The sequence below is a fragment of the Pelophylax lessonae genome (assembly GCF_965119305.1).
Source record: "Pelophylax lessonae genome assembly, chromosome: 4".
Taxonomy (NCBI): domain Eukaryota; kingdom Metazoa; phylum Chordata; class Amphibia; order Anura; family Ranidae; genus Pelophylax; species Pelophylax lessonae.
In genome coordinates, this window is record NC_138771.1 from 441,501,072 (window position 1) to 441,519,114 (window position 18,043).

The 18,043-nt window shown below is 42.1% G+C and overlaps 1 protein-coding gene across 1 annotated transcript; it reads left to right on the forward strand.

Moving 5' to 3' along the window:
- Positions 1–1,120: 1,120 nt before the first annotated feature.
- Positions 1,121–3,551, forward strand: LOC309552688 (uncharacterized protein; the record flags this gene model as incomplete). The annotated part of the gene is given in 3 exon segments (XM_082253615.1): positions 1,121–1,741; positions 1,799–3,520; positions 3,522–3,551. Coding segments are annotated over 3 exon segments (2,373 nt in total).
- Positions 3,552–18,043: the final 14,492 nt, after the last annotated feature.

Sequence of the window (18,043 nt, forward strand, 5' to 3'; positions counted from 1 at the left end):
TTTGTAGAACACTCTGACCCTAAAATTCAGCAGCAGCCTCTCCCTAACAGGATTGAGAAGAGATCGTAGATCAGGATTGAGTGCAGACCCCACCCCCCACACAGCAATATCGATTGTAGTTTGTAGAAGACACTGACCCTATAATTCAGCAGACTCTATCCCTAAAATGCCTACAACTCGCCCTGCCTAAACACTCCGACCTGTCCCTCAATTCTATCTGGACACAAATGGTTTTTTCCTGCCTGTCTTTCCCTAATCAGCAGCCAGCACGTTGATGTGTGCTCTGTCCCTGATCTAAGCAGCAGAATGAAGACGCTGCGGCTGCCTGGAACTTATAAAGACTTGGTCACATGCTTCAGACGGCCAATCACAGCTACTGAGACATTTGCAGGCATGGCTGGGATGGCTTAAGGCACACCAGTTAAAAGATTGTTGATTGGCTGTTGAAAGCCCGTCATGAAAAGAGCGCCAAAGCATGCAAAACCCGGAAATAAAACGACCGAACACGGATTTTTACCCGAACATACAGAAAAGTGTCCGTGTCCGTGTTCGGGTACAAAAAATCCAATTATTCGGTACGAACACGAATAATACAGTCCGTGTTCGCTCAACACTACTCTGGAGTCTTTATTTATTGAGTAAACTATCTGTTAAAGTCATCATTCAACCTGCTGCACACACTTTCAGACTGGGTCTACAAGAAGGTCACAGGTACAATCGATGCTGAGACAGAACAGTAAATTTCCAAGAATCTGCAGCTTCAGAAAGTAAATTTCCAATAATCCATCACAGGTATCTCTGTAGCTTCAGAAAGTAAATGTCCAGAAGCATCCATCACAGGTATCTGCAGCTTCAGAAACGTGAGTAGCCACTTGCCTGTGTGTTACCTGCAGTCACCAGAAGCATTACTCTGCATATGAAACCAGCCACCTACTGAATGCTTCATTACTATTACAGCCTTCTGAGATGAGCTATCCAGTTTGAACTAGTTCCAGCACTAGCTAGCTATTGTAACAAATAACCAGCTTCTCGGCCCAGCCTGCTTACTAACAGAAGTCACTACTTACAGAGCTGAGCTCTGGCAGATTTCTAACAAGACACCAGAAATACAGTACTTATTATGTCTGACAGAGATATCACAGAGTTACCTGCATTTAGTCAAGATAAAGCAGACTCCTTACTTCATTCTGCTCGTCCTGTCAGAGCCCCTCATCCATCCTTGAAGGCAAGGGAGGTTTATGAAGCAAGTAAGGAAGAAACATCTAGTAACCTGACTGCATTATGGGAAAAGACTTTAAGTTGTATAACAGCCACTAATGAAACTAGCAACAATTCTGAGCAATTGAACACTGCTCTCTCAAGGGTTAAGAAGGCATTTGAGAATTATAAAAGACTTTCTGAGAAGTACTATTCCCTATTGTCACATTCCAACATAGAGGAAGCTGCATTGGAATTAAAGGACTTTACTTCTAATGACCAGCAGAGGCATAGTACATATCTTGAAGTAAAGGCACAGATAGAAGGTAGATTAGCACAGCTACATGAAACTACATCCTGTAAATCTGCTTCTTCTAGACACTCAGGAAAATCTTCTAGGTCTGCCCGCTCATATCATAAATCTTCTTCTAAGTCATTGCGGTCCTGCTCTATAAGGTCAATACTGAGCGACCAAATTCTCAAAGCTCGCCAAAGGGTTGCAGTAGCCCAGGTTCAAGCCGCCTGCTCTGAAAAAGAAGCAGCCTTCAAGGCAGAAGCTAAATGCAAGGAAGCAAGAATACAAGCAGAAACAGAGGCTCAGCTAGAAATTCTTCAGAAGAACAGAGAAAAGGAAGTAGCTTTAGCAGAGTTATCTGTCTTGGAACAAGCCCTATTGAAAGAAGAAGGAGCAGCTTGTACCAGCTTGGCTGCTTGTCAAGACCCTGTTGAAAGGACCCTACAGTTTGTCTTAACTCAGAACCACGACAATACAGTCCCACCTACAGTTGGAGATTATTCTCATAATCATCCAGCAAGTGGATCAGAAGGCAATGTGTCGCCAAAGCAAGCTGGTCAACTAGACACACCTACTAACAGAGACCCTCCACAACTACCGCACGTCACAAAATCAAGTGAATCAACCTACGCAGCTCATGTGCCACCACAACCCTATGTGCATAGAGATTACAAGGGCACAGCAGAAGACTACAGAATGAACTCTATACCCCCTTTGATACAGCTCTCTTTAACTTCAAATGCTCAGAGACCTTCAGACAACAGACCCTTACCTAGATTAAACCCATCTGCAACACCTTTCTCTCTACCTACCAGCCAACATCATATACCAACCATGGTCCAAGATGGCACACCATCAGTACCCCCTGTGGCTATAAAAACTGAAAGCACTGACATTGCAGAGTTCAGCAAGTATATGATTCGACGAGAGTTGATTACAACTGGATCTAGATTTGATGACCGCCCAGAGAACTACAGGAGTTGGAGATCTACATTTAAGGCGGTAACCAAGAACTTGGACATTGATCCTCAAGCAGAACTTGACTTACTAATAAAGTGGTTGGGGCGTCAATCTTCAGAACAAGTAAAGAGACTTAAATCTGTCTACATTTATAACTTTAAAGCAGGCCTTAAAGCTGCCTGGGAACGTCTAGAACAAGACTATGGGAGCCCCAAAGTCATTGAATCTGCCTTATTCCAGAGACTAAACGACTTTCCTAAAATCTCTGTTAAGGACAATCATAAGCTTAGAGAGTTAGGTGACCTCCTTCATGAACTTGAAATTGCTAAGTTAGATCCTAGTTTACCAGGTCTTAGCTATTTAGACACTGCTCAGGGCGTAAATCCTATTGTAGCAAAGTTGCCTAGTCATCTTCAGGGAAAGTGGACTAGTGTAGGATCAAAGTATAAGTATGAACATCATGTTTCCTTCCCTCCCCTTTCTTATTTTTCAGAGTTCGTGCGGAAGGTTGCAAGATCCAAGAATGACCCAAGCTTCTTCTATCCAGATACAACCACCATTCCTTTAAGTACTTCAAGGGGTATTGCCACCAACAGTAAATTCAAGGATTTAAGGCATCCTATTGCCGTGAGGAAGACCACCATAGCATCCAACGTCTTAGCTACAGACATTAAAGCTAGCAATCTTAGTCAACAGTGTCCTATTCATAATGCACCACACTCTCTCTCCAAATGTCGTGCATTTAAGGACAAGCCTATTGAAGAACGCAAGTCATTTCTCAAAGAGCATAATATCTGTTTTAAGTGTTGTGCATCCTCTGATCATTTAGCTAGAGACTGTAAGATCGCCATCAGATGTTCTCTCTGCAACAGTGCCAAACATGTGGACGCTCTTCATTCAGACCTGTTCAAAAGGAAACCTTCACCCGGCAGCAACCCCAAGACTACATCAGATGATGGCGGGGAGAGAACTGAGCAATATGCCAACCCCGTAACCACAAGATGTACAGAGGTATGTGGAGAAGGGCTTCATAGCAAGTCTTGTAGCAAGATATGTCTTGTAAGGGTTTTTCCTGAAGGATGTCCACAAAATTCCATAAAAATGTATGCCATACTCGATGATCAGAGCAATCGCTCATTGGCCAGTACAGAATTCTTTGACCTATTCAACATTCAAGGAGAGACCTGGTCTTATACCTTGCAGACATGTGCAGGAAAGGTCAATACTTCTGGAAGAAGAGCCCATGGCTTCATAGTTGCATCAGAATATGAGGACACAGAGTTTCCTCTTCCAACTCTAATCGAATGTGATCAGCTACCGAACAACAGAGAAGAAATCCCCACACCAGAGGTTGCACGTCATCACCCTCATTTGAGCCACGTTGCTAACTACATTCCACCACTTAACAAGGATGTTAAGATTTTGATTCTACTAGGGAGAGACATTCCTAGAGTTCATAAAATAAGAGAGTTATGTAACGGTCCAGATGATGCTCCTCAGGCCCAGAAACTTTATCTTGGATGGGTGATAATAGGAGAAGTCTGTTTAGATCAATCTCACAAGCTCTTGGATGTAGCTTCCTACAAAACTAATGTTACCTATCAATTGATGAAATGTCCATTGCACTATTATGTGAAGGAAAGACTTGATTTTAAAAACGAAGTTCCATATCAAGCACTCCAAAGCATTAACTGCAAGCTCACTTCTAAAAGGGACTTTGGTGATTCAGTGTACCAGACTACTTGTGATGACAACAAGATTGCCCCTTCAGTCGAAGACAAGGAGTTCATCAAGATTATGGATGAAGAGTTCTTCAAGGACAATTCCAACAGTTGGGTTGCACCATTACCCTTCTGAGTACCAAGGCTTACTCTCCCTAACAATCTAGAACAAGCTTTAACCAGATTTGCTGCACTTGAGAAAACTCTCCGTAACAAACCTGAGATGCAAGAGCACTTTCTAGCATTCATGCAGAAGAATTTAGTGCCAGCAGTTGTCCTCACACAAACCATTTGGTTTTCAGGACCCAAGTTTTTAATGGACCAGTCTTCTACAAACTCAGAAGAAGATATCGATTTCCACCTGGAGGATCCAGATACTGATCCGGAAATCCGACCTGAAGTTGTAGCATTGAGTTCCAACATCTGCTCAAGAAGAAATTTGGAGGATGAAAATGACTCCACAGATATGGAGGATGGAGCTGATGAATGGATGCAGGCCAAGACTCTGGTTAAGCCTCCGGACCAGCTGGAACTCAGCGAGGCTGAACTTAAGGAGGAATTCACTCGTATCCTGACTGCAAACAACCCTCATGCCCCCCAGAACATTGTGAGGTACAGTTTTAAGGAACGGGCCTACAAACTCATTAGCATCGTGGACCAGCTGGCCGTACACTTCTCCCTGGATGGAAACATGTTACACAAAGACTCTGATGAAGCGCGGCGACAGGGGGCGAAGTTGGGAGTCATTGAAGAGACTCAGACCAACGACTCCACAGAGCCGGGAGACAAAGATACAGATGGGAAGTCTGACGCTCAGGCTAGTGAAGAATGGACAGAAGGTGAGGAAATACCATCCAGGAACAAGAAGGAGAGAAAACTGACCAACCAGTTCAATTACTGTATGGCGAGAGAGCATCCCAGAGCATTAACAAACCCCTGCGGGAGCGAGCTTCTCAGACAGAGCCACCTCCAAGGGCCACCTTCTCCACCACTAGGCTGCATGTGGAAATTCAACCCACCACACGCTTCACACATGGGCGGAGCATGGGAACGTATGATTGGGATAGCATACTGGATTCTATGTTGCTTGATGTGAGTTCTTCACGTCTTACCCATGAAGTACTTACTACATTCCTTGCTGAGGTCGCAGCAATAATCAACTCAAGACCGTTGACCACTGTATCCACAGACCCAGAATGTCCGACTGTTTTAACTCCAGCTGCATTATTGAGGCGGAAAATTGGACAGATCCCAGCGCCAAAGAGCATCTTTGATGAAAAGGACATATATAAACATCAATGGAGATACGCTCAATACCTTGCAGATTGTTTCTGGGACAGATGGAGGAGGGAATCCCTCACACTTCTCCAAGGACGTAAAAAGTGGCAAACCCAGAAGCCTAACTTAAAGGAAGGGGACCTGGTTCTTCTAAAAGACAAGCAAACCAATCGGATCCAGTGGCCAGTTGGAGTTATTACAAAGGCCAATGCTAGTGGTGATGGAAAGGTCCGAAGTGTGGAAGTCAGGATTGTAAAGGACGGGAGCCCAAAAACCTTCCTGAGACCAGTCACTGAGACAGTCCTAATTATGCCTGCTTCCAAAAATTCTGATTCAGTGTTATGTGTAGAAGTCACTTAGACCTCTAGCATAGTTAGCTTAGAGGAGAGGGCTACATAGCATTCTACTGTATGCAATGTTAATTGTAAGTTTATGGAAAATAATTGTGTAGTGGTATCTCTCGATACCAGGCGGGGAGTGTGCTGCCACACAGCTTTAACTGTCTAGCAGTTGTTTTTACATGTTTTGATATGCTATGTTATTGGTATCTTCCTTACACCCCTGCTGTTTCTGGCTAGTTGGTTGCTCCCACCTCCATTTTCCTGCTGTAACTCCCATTTTGTTTAGTTGTTATGAGGAGACTGTAGAGTGTGGAAGCTGTGTAACTTCATTGGAAATTTACCTATGGAAAAGCCTCTATGTTTATGCCTTTGCTAACTTGAAGCATAAAAAAGCATTGGAGAACACCTCTGGAGTCTTTATTCATTGAGTAAACTATCTGTTAAAGTCATCATTCAACCTGCTGCACACACTTTCAGACTGGGTCTACAAGAAGGTCACAGGTACAATCGATGCTGAGACAGAACAGAATGCATTAAGATAAAAAAAAAACCTTCTGACTTTACAACAACTTTTTGGTAACTTGAACCTTCATCTTTCTTTCTGTGTATTGCTATTACGTGCTTTGCAGCTTCTGTAAATTGCAGGGTTGAGGCAGAGGGCAGTACTAAGCACATCACATGCCCTGGTATGCTTGTCTATTGTAAATAATACATTTTCAAATAAAGAACTACTTTTATATGGCTTTTTTTATGCCATAGCTGGTAGGTGCTAAAGTTCAAATGCACTTTGTTTTTTAACATAATTGCTCACAACTCACCAACAACATTTTCTGTGCTTAGATGACAACACGGCCACTCATGAGGGGAATGTGACGTGGGCAGCCGAGTATAGGACAGGGAGAGCACATGGTGCATAGGCACCATGTACATTGGAATTGGCGCAGGAGTGAGTGCCTATGGGAATAAACAAATGGTAGCACACGATTGCACTTTAGCTGAGCTGATATGTTTGGGATTACTAGTTCTACTGGTTAAAAGTTTGACACAGTGAAACTTTTTTCAACTTGAATTTATGCTTTCAGTGTTGGAAAAATGTTTGGACAAGAAAGATAAATGCAGAAAATTGAATTTTTCTGATTTTTCTCCTCACTTGGGGTGTCATGAACACAGAGGAAAGCACAGAGAGGGGAAAGAGTTAGAGGCTACAAGTACAAACTACCAAAAAAGCTTTCTTTTAATAAAAAAGTTATAGTGCTTGCCAGCAGGAGGGATGAACATAGAGAACAGACATAGCAAATTACAGCAGAAATATGGAAAACTTGTAGCAACAGGTTTCTCATCAACACTAAATTCTAATTTATTTTTAATTCTGTAAAAGAAAATATTTTATACATCTCTATGTATGGGATCAACAAATGAAAAAAAAAAAAAAAAGAATTTAAACTTTAAACTAGATTTTAGGATTTCTAATCATTACTAATAGTATTAATAATATTATTATACAGGATTGATATAGCGCCAACAGTTTACACAACGCTTTGAGGGTAGACAGTACATATGCAATACACTTTAATACAGTAACTTTTAGGGGATACCTGAGCTTACCCTGTTAGGGGTACATTGGCCAAAGAAGTTTTGAACCCCTGGTGCAGAAAGTACTTAACCTCCTTAGCGGTATTCCCGAGTGTGGCTCGGGGTGAAATTTTAGTGCCATTAGCGGTAACCCCGAGCCACACTCGGGGTACCGCCAGGGAGCACCGCTGGATCCTGGTGGACGTTACTTACCTTGTCCCCAGGATCCCGCGATGTGTCCCTGCAGCATACGGCGGCCGGATCTTCCGCCCAATGCTGTGAGCCCCGGGTTCCATCTCCTGCGACGTGGCGCTCGCAGGGGGGTAGAACCAGTGGCAAATTCAAATAGTAAAACACACAAACACACTGATATATTGTAATCCTATTGGATTACATTACAAAATAAAATAAATTGACATTAATTTGCCCCCCAGTGATCATTTCTGTAGTTTTACTGTACTTTTATATATATATATATATATATATATATATATATATATATATATATGTGTAGATAGATAGATAGATAGATAGATACACGTATATATATATATATATGTATACACACACATATATATATACATATATATATATATATATATATATATATATATATATATATATATACTTTAACTTTTTTATAGTTATTTATTATATTATAATTTATGATTTTGTGTTTCAAACTTTATCATACCGGAGATGTTATAAAGAACAACGCACAGTAAAAAAAAAATCATATGTAACTAGTTGGTTTGGGCTGCTCGTCCTTAAGAATTACTAGCAAAATAATAGTACTGCTTTCAGCACCTAAAATCGGAAACAATCATACCGCCAGGGAGGTTAATAAAATACACCTACACTAATGCCTCGTACACACGCAACAATTATCGGCCGACCAATCGGCCGTCTTTTGTCCAGTGTTGTTGTGTTGGTTGAAATGTGCTCTAGACTGCACACAAATTTTCTCGGCCAACAAAAACCAACTTCAGAAGTGATGTCATGTGCTGGTTTACTTTCCGTGTGTTTTTTCTTCTCTGAGCATGCCCAGTGTTGCTTATCAGATTTTTGTCTGCCGAAATCTATACTGACTGACGGAAAATCGGCCGTTCTGTTGACGGCCAACAAAAATTTTATAGCCTGCACACCAGATTTTGTTCGGCCGAAAAGTCGGAGTCGGTTGTCGAAAGCATCATACTAACAAGCCGAAAATCAGCCGATCGGACGTTGGCCGAAAATTCACGGCCAACTATCGATGTGTGTGTACGAGGCATTATTCTCTGTGCCTCTAACTGAAAATTACAGGCACCAGGCTCATAAGGCTGAGAACAAATATATAAATGAAACAAGGCCTCATAGTGGCACCCGTATACTCTTAGCTGTTCTAGAATAAAATTATTGCAATTAAAGCAGAACCCCATCTATACCTAAAACCTACAAACATTTTGCAATCATATGTAAATTAAAAATACCACAATATACATGCTAAAAAAAAAAATACAAAGCACCCCTTATATATGATTGTAACAAAAACATTCAACCAACTGCCAGCAGAAAGACTGATATAAGAAATTCTTGTAACTCTGTATATATGAATACTGCAGTTCTAGTAGGTAGCCTCCTCCATGTTTAAATCCAAGGCTTACCAGAAGGTTGGAGCTCGAGGCACAGAGGTCAATGAGTATGGAACAATTCCCATACAGGATTCACAAATGCTACTGCACCTGCTTCCAGTTGCGCATCCATTCACCAGCATCCACAAAGAAGGAAAACTCTCTAGTAGTGTGAATCATCGAAGTATAATTTATTAAAACCGCATATAAAACATTTCCATATATTCAGAAAAGCCGCAATCTGTGTAACTCACGGCATGCATAATGACGTCGGCATAAGCATCCAGAGGCTCCTGTCATAATATTTTTTCTGATTTTCCAGAGACACTAATGACATTTCCAGTGTCTTCCATCTGTACCTGGGAGAAGGCTACATCACCATTGCCTTCCAGGGATCTCGTATAAAAAATGTGGGGAGAATGGCTTTTTTGGTCATTGTGGATCTGTTGCCTTGGCTTCAGAAATATGAGTTTTGGGTAGCACAGTAATGAATGCTTGCAAAAACCCATGGCAACATATAAACAATGACAATCAGCAGCGGATCTCATATAGCGCATGCATAATATCCAGCACAGACATTATCAGTGAGCCAGACCAGAAAACATGGAAGAGGAAGCTGTCCACCAATAACATCTACATTTAATGTGGCAACACTATTAAAATCAATGAAAAGCTGAGAGACACAATAGGAGAGATGCACACCTCTGGACGCATTCTATCTCCATCCAGAGCTGTGCATCTGTACCTGTATGAAGTTATACACTTGAATGTGCGGGAAGATTCATACAGCCTTTGTTTCTATCAGCCTGTCATTGATTTTAACAGATTGGCTGCTTGCAGATGCATGGAACACCTGAACCTTCCTGGGCTCATAAATATGTCCTTCTGCATGGATATAGGGGGTCTATGCACTGATGTGACTCCCCCCTAAGTGTAGGGTTTGCCACCTCATCCCTTTAAACCAGGACACATATTTATTACACAGGTTCTGAGGCTAATATAATGTACATAAGGCACTAAGTGAGTGTAATTACCCCCTTAATCAGCCACAGAACCTGTGTAAATAATGGGTGTCCTGGTTTAAAGGGACGAGGTGGCAACCCTACCTAAGTGAAGTACAATTTTTTATAACCTCAGTAACACAAGTGGCATAAAACATACATAGAGCAACCTTTACACACCCAGTGTACACATGTGAAAAGTGGAAAACAAACTAACTACTCTCAGATGGAATTCAGATAAAGACAAAGACAGGTCAGGACTGGGGCCAGAACGGGTAGTAGGTTCACGGAGTAACAATTCCAGAGTACATAGGCACACAGGAAAAATACTAAGGCATTAGGTGACTCCTGATGTGGGGCTAAATACTCTCCCAACAGGCAGCTGGGAGACATCTGCCGGTGGACACTCGAACTTCAGTGCTACCAGAAGGTGTTCCAGTTCCTGACATACATTGTGTAGCCCTTTTAACATCTTCACTCAAATTGCTAGAATAACAGGGTAACAATTTGCTTTACGTTTCTAATCTTTATTCCTGAATGTACTATTGCACAGTGGGCACATTGTTCTCCTCAGCCTCTTTTCCTCCAGCCTGGCGTGCATTGGGTGGCATATATCAAGCCTGGGAGGAGGGTTGACATAAGACAGTGGGGCTAGGGGAGAAGGCAGGTACCATATGGCTAAAATCAACTAATGCATGGGGCATTGTGTATGTGTAGTAAATTCTCTACCACATTTGTTTTATTTGGACACAATTGGCTAAATTCACACAATTAACACACCTGAATAAGTATCTTTTTTTCAAGAAAAAGTAGCAATAACTTTCTGTTGACCCCAATGAAATTTGAATATCACGGTTGCATGCCTTGAGCTAGTGTTAAAGCTTTGCTTGTACTAAAGTGGTTGTAAACCTTAGACATGAATTATGAACAAAGCATATCCTTCTATGGTGTGTGCTTGTCTCAGTCCAGAGCATTAAGGGATTAATTTACTTAAACTAGAAAGTGCAAAATCTGGTGTAGCTCTGCATAGAAACCAATCAGCTTCTATTTTTTTTTTTGTCAAAGCTTAATTAAACAAGTTAAAGTTAAAAGCTGATTGGCTACTATGGACAGCTGCATCAGATGTTGCAATCTATAGTTTTAAGAAATCAACCCCTGAGTGCCCTTTCTGTCTGCTGCTTCGTTTCTCTGCTATAAGTATGTTCACTTCTGAAAAGTTCTCCTGACACTAAGAAAAAAATAGTGACAGGGGAGGGCACAATCTATGATGGACAGCCTCAGCTCTGGTGTTGTAGATAGACATGCACAACTAATGTAGGATGATACACTTGGCCAGTCACTTCACTGGGTATATGTAAGGTTTTACATCCATTTTAAAGCTTTGCTAATTGAGTCTATTAGGAAAAAGGCTACAAAGTTCAGTTTAACCACTTTACCACCGGAGGATTTTCCTGCTTTACGTCCAGGCCACTTTTTGCGATTCGGCACTGTGCGAATTTAACTGACAATTGCGCGGTCATGCAACGCCGTACTCAAACAAAATTTATGTTCTTTTTTTCCCACAAACAGAGCTTTCTTTTGGTGGTATTTGATCACCTATGCGCTTTTCATTTTTTGCGATATTAATAAAAAAAAGTGTAAATTTTGAAAAAATAACAATATTTTTCTACTTTGACAGTTAAAAAATATCCAATATATTAAATTTTTGTCATATATTTAGGCCAAAATGTATTTAGCTACATGTCTTTGACAAAAAGATTCTCAATGAGCGTATTTTTAACCGCTTTAAGACCGGAAGATTTTACCCCATTCCTGACCAGGCCATATTTTGCGATTCAGCACTGCGTTAATTTAACGGACAATTGCGCGGTCGTGCGATGCTGTACCCAAATTAAATTGATGTCCTTTTTTTCCCCACAAACAGAGCTTTCTTTTGGTGGTATTTGATCACCTGTGTAATTTTTACTTTTTGCGCTATAAACAAAAAAAGAGCGACAATTTTGAAAAAATAACAATATTTTTCACATTTTTTTATATGAAGTTCCCCCCCCCAAAAAAATGTAAAAATCAAATTTTTGTTAACATATTAGGCCAATTTGCTTTCTTCTACATATTTTTGGTAAAAAAAATCGCAATAAGCGTATTTTGATTGGTTTGCGCAAAAGTTATCGCAGCTACTAACTACGGGAGAGTTTTATTGTTTTTTTTTTTAACTAGTAATGGCGGCGATCTGCGTTTTTTTTTTGCGGGACTGCGACATTGCAGTGGACAGATCGGACCCTTGACTGACATTTTTGACACTTTTGGGGGTACCAGTGACATTACTACAGTAATCAGTGCTAAAAATATGCACTGTTACTGTAAAAATGACACTGGCAGGGAAGGGGTTAACTTTTATTGGTGATCAAGGGGTTAATGTATGCCTAGGGACTGTGTGACACAGGCACAGATCGCAGGTTCAGCTATGCTGAACCCTGCAATCTGTCCCTGCCTGTCACTTAGGAGATCCGCCCGCTTTGTTTACACAAGCGGGCGGATCTCCACACTCGATCCCCAGGGATCGGGGAAGAGCGGCGGTGATCACCAACGCTCCTCCCCTGGCCCGACCCCCGCCGTGACTGAATACAGCGGGAGAGAGCCTCCGTAGGTCTATGTTGCTGGACGATAACGAACCACTTTGCCGCAGTAGGCTCAACGTGAGCGGTCGGCAAGTGGTTAAAGCATTCCTAAGTATGGGTACTAGGGATGAGCTTGCGCATCCTCCAAACTTATTCCTATCCAAACTAACAAATCATGCATTTTTATTTTTTTTTTACAACCAGCTGTTTTTTTTTTCCTCACCCCACTGCATACATAAACAAAGGGGCAAGATACTGATGATGTGAGTGCCCTTGCATAGACACCCCCCAATATTTGGTCAATGTCATTGGCTAAATATGGGCATGTGTCCATATAAGGGCACTGACGGCATCAGCATTCTGCCCCTTTGTTTACATGTGCTTCGGAGCAGGGAATGACCCAGCATGCAGTTTGTTGTAATTTGTTAGTTTAGATAGGGATGAGTTTGGAGGACACCTGAGCTCATCTCTAATGGGTGCCATGTCCAATTTACACTAGGATGTAGTGTAAAGGTTGTCAGCAAAATTTGCTGGAAATGAATGATTATGAAGATCACACATTTATTTGTAAACATGGACAGTCTGTAGTCTAATTAGCAACAGCAACGTAGGCTTTTGGTTAGGTCTATTGCTAGGTTGTTAATAATAATTAAGTCTGTGATAGCAGAAAATCTTATACATTGTGTAAATTAGTGGTTTAGGCTTACTGGACATAGAAACAACTGAAGCCAAGAGCTTGGCAAATGAACAACATTACCATGGCTACCCCCTAAGTGTGTCTCAGGGAGATAAATTCAGAAAAACTTCTGCCTCAGCAGTTAGTGTTTATTTCTATGGTAAAGGGAAACAGTAGTAATTAGAATACGATTTAATACCTGTCACATTAATACCCCCCTCTTCCTTACCTTCAAAGCAGTCGCCCAATCAAGCTGGTTACAGGCTCCTTCTTATGTCAATTTGCCAGCTTAAAACACTGGTCTACAAATTTTGGGATATTATCGACCTCCAAGATAAAATGTACTAATTCTTACAAACAAACAGGTGATAAAGGTGCTGGTTGGCTAACGTTTTCATGATATTTCACAAAAACGATTTATACACAGTATATTTGCCTACAAGGGAGGGAGGTGATGATCATGATGTCTCATAACTTCTCGACAAAGTATGTATGGTAGAACAATGGATATGGTACCACATGGAAGTGTATACATTTATCTTTACTTTGAGATGAAATATTATTACCTAACTGTATTTATTGTTCTTTTATTGCAAGGTACATTTGTCTTGGTCAGATCTACGCATCATACAGTTACATCTGGTGGCTAATGAAAGTGTCATTGCCTAACATTTCCAAGTATTTGTTGCATGATATTTTCCCTCAGAAGCCAAGAGGCCTTGAAACTGTGTAAACAACACAGATAGCTTCTGCTTCATATGTGGTTGCTCCGCAATATTTCTTAACATTTGCAGAGAGGATGACACCATCACTGCTTTGTTCTAATACTGTACACTGTTTGATTAGCATCTCTGCCAATATTATTGCATGTAGGGATTTCACCATTATTTGCACATTGCAGCTCTACAATTACTCAAAATATTTTTTGTAGAGAGGGTAACACTAATATATTGCAATACATTGGTATTGGTTGGTTTGCACTGGATTTTTGTACAATTTTATAGAGAAAGTGTAGGGCTGCACTGCATTGTATGCTTTTTATTGATTCACGTTGGATGGGGGATCCAACTCAAAAGATTCTGTGGTTATTGCTTTTGAGATTTTTTTTGGTAGTTGTTTTTTTTGATGTGGTATGTCCTCTGTATACTGGAGCCAGTGGCCTTGCACACTGATGTCAAAACTTAAGGTCTGGCAAAACTGTAATAATAGTTGCAGGGTCTTAAACGGGCATTGTTAAATACAAGGAGAGCGTTACACACAGGGTGCAGAGTTCAGGAACACGCTGTGTACAGAGTGCAGGGTTCAGGAGTGTGTAGTGTGCTACTTACAGTGTGCAAGGTTCAGGATGCGCTAAATGCACAGAGCATGTTTCAGAAGTATGCTACATACAGAGTGCAGAGTTCAGGAGTGCGTTATGTACAGAATTCAGGCTTGCGCTACATACAGAGTGCAGAGGAGTGCACAATGTAAAGAGTGTAGAGTTCAGGGGTGCGTTATTTACAGAGTGCAGAATTCAGGATTGTGCTACATACAGATTGCAATGTTCAGAAATGTGCTGCATACAGAGTGCAGAGTTCAAGAGTGTGCAACGTTAAGCATGCAGATTTCAGGGTTGCGGTATTTATAGAGTGCAGGATTCAGGCTTGCGCTACATACAAAGCGCAGGGTTCTGGTGTGCATTACACACAATGCAGAGTTCTGGTTTTCGCTACACACACAATGCAGGGATCAGGAGTGCACTACACATTTAATGCAGGAAATCAAGAGTGCACTACGCACACAGTGCGGGGATCAGGAGTGCGCTACGCACAGAATGTTGGGATCAGAAGTGTGCTACACACACAATGCATGGATCAGGAGTGTGCTATGCACACAGTGCAGGGATAAGGAGTGTGCTATGCACACAGTGTAGGGATCAGGAGTGTTCTACGCACACGGAGCAGGGATTAGCAGTGTACTACACACACAATGCAGGGATTAGCAGTGCACTACGTACACAGTTCAGAGATCAGCAGTGCACTACGTACACAGTGCAGAGATCAGCATTGCACTACGTACACAATGCAACGATCAGCAGTTTCCTACGTACACAATGCAGAGATCAGCAATGTGGTATGTAAACAGTGCAGAGATTAGAAATGTGCTACGTACACAATGCAGAGATCAGGAATGCGCTATGTAGACAGTACAGAGATCAGCAGTGTGCTACTTACACAGTGCAGAGATCAGTAGTGTGCTATGTACACAGTGCAGAGATCAGCAGTGTTCTATGTACACAGTGCAGAGATCAGCAGTGCGCTACATGCACAATGCAGAGATCCGGAATGTGCTACGTACACAGTGCAGGGATCATCAGTGCGCTACGTACACAGTATGTACACAGAGATCACAGCAATCAGCAGTGCGCCAGCTACACTGTGCATAGATCATGAATGCGCTATGTACACAGTGCAGGGATCAGGAATGCGCTACGTACACAGTGCAAAGATCAGCAGTGCGCTAAGTACACAGTGTGGAGATCAGGAATGCGCTACTTTCACAATGCAGAGATCAGCAGTGCGCTACGTACACAATGCAGAGATCGGGAATGCACTACGTAAACAGTGCAGGGATCAGTAGTGTGCTATGTACGCAGCGCAGAGATCAGAAATGCATTACGTACACAATGCAAAGACCAGGAATGCACTATGTACATAGTTCACAGTTCAGGAATGCACTACGTACACAATGCAGAGATCAGGAATGCGCTACACACACAGTACAGGGATCAGCAGTGCACTATGTACACGGTGCAGAGATCATGAATGTGCAACATACACAAAGCAGGGATCTGCAGTGCGCTATGTACACAATGCAGAGATCAGGAATGCGCTACGTACATAGTTCAGGGGTCAGCATTGTGCTACGTACACAGTGCAGGGATCAGCAGTGGGCTACATACACAGTGCAAAGATCAGAAGTGTGCTACATACACAGTGTAGAGATCAGCAGTGTGCTACGTACACAATGCAGAGATCAGGAATGCACTACGTACACAATGCAGAGATCAGAAGTGCGCTACGTACACAGTGCAGAGATCAGGAATGCACTACGCACACAATGCAGAGATCAGGAATGCACTATGCACACAATGCAGAGATCAGAAGTGCGCTACGCACACATTGCAGGGATCAGCAGTGCACTATGTACACAGTGCAGAGATAAGCAGTGCACTACGTACAAGAGCCCTGACTTGTTACACAAGTGTGGGAAACAGTTAGTAAAATGCCATCAGAGGAGAATATCCTTTAAAGGAGATGTACATCCAAAGCTCGTTTGGCTGTAAATCTCCTATTGATCACAAGAGTGCAACTGGTGTCTGTTCTCTGCTGATGTCACAGATGTCAGTCCAGGCACCGTTGCATTGTGACAATGGAAGTCCAGATTAACCAAGTGCCTGGATCAACACCCAGCTCAGCCTTTCAGCAAGCCGCTGAGGGGCTGAGTCGGCTGCTCTAACCCCTGCACAGTTCAGGGCTCCACTGAGTGAGGAGGGGGCAAAGAAGAGAGCTGCTGACTGACAGTCAGCAGCTGTATGCTCATGGAGCTGTCAGAACTGAGCGACTAGCGGCGTTCGATCGCTTTGTTCTCAATGTAGAGGCTCCAGGGGACAGATGCACCATCAGACGGATGCTGCATCCACCTAGGTAAGTATAAAAAAAAAAAAAAAAAGAAGAAACCCATACATCTCTTTTAATTTTTCAACCCATTATTGTATTGTGACACCAGCAATGATTATGTTAAAGATGATGAATGGATGGAAAGATGAATGGAAGGATGGATGGATGAATGAATACATGAAGGGATGGATGAATGAAAGGATGGATGGATGGACAGAACACAGACATTCTACATTCTTTTCTCCCTGTCGGAGTCTCTGTAAGAACCATATGACTTGTGCTGGCAGATATTAATGCTGATGTGTGTTCTGTCTGCCCCATGGAGAATCATTAGCACTGCAGAGGGCAGAATACAACCTGGAATGATTGGATAAATGCTCTTGTTCTCTGCTCACCTTCCCATACTGTAGAAGGCAGCTTGTTCTCTCTCTGCTGGCAGCAGTGTGGGAAACATTCACTGTTTGGGCTGGGGCTGACAAATCTATCTCCCTCGTAGTTTGCCCACATAGCTGGCTGTGTTTTCTCCTCTCTTCTCTCCCCCTTCCCCTTTCATGCACCAGCCGACATCTCAGAAATCAAAAAAGCCGGACTGGGGAAGAGGGCGGGTAAAGTGTTTTCCATTGGCTGTAGAAGCAGCAGAGAGGATGTATATCAATCCGCCTCTGAAATCTGCCTGCCGGGTCTAAGTAAAAATCATCCGCTTCTGCGGCCAGAGCTGCATTATCCCTACACAAAAAAAGAGTCCCCAGCTTCCAGCAATAAAGGGCGTGCAGGCAAGGAAATAAAAAAAACACTGTAAAATTTGCAAATACGAACATGTGAAATTTAGGGGTGCTATGGGGGTGCTTAAAGGATTTTTGAGGGTGCCTAAGCACCCCCGTCGCCCCTGTGGCTGAAAAAAAAATCCTGAACCCAAAAACAGGAGTTGAAAAAACATCCCGTGTGCATGAGGCTTTATAGTACCCAAACTGAACTAGGCGGTTTTTACAGTATGGAACTATGTATTTTTTGTATGCAACATTTTGCAATTTTTTTTTTTATCTTTTTTTTTTTTATTTCACTTCTTTACTTTTTTGTTCCAAACTGTATTCTATTTTATGCTATTGTGCCCCTGG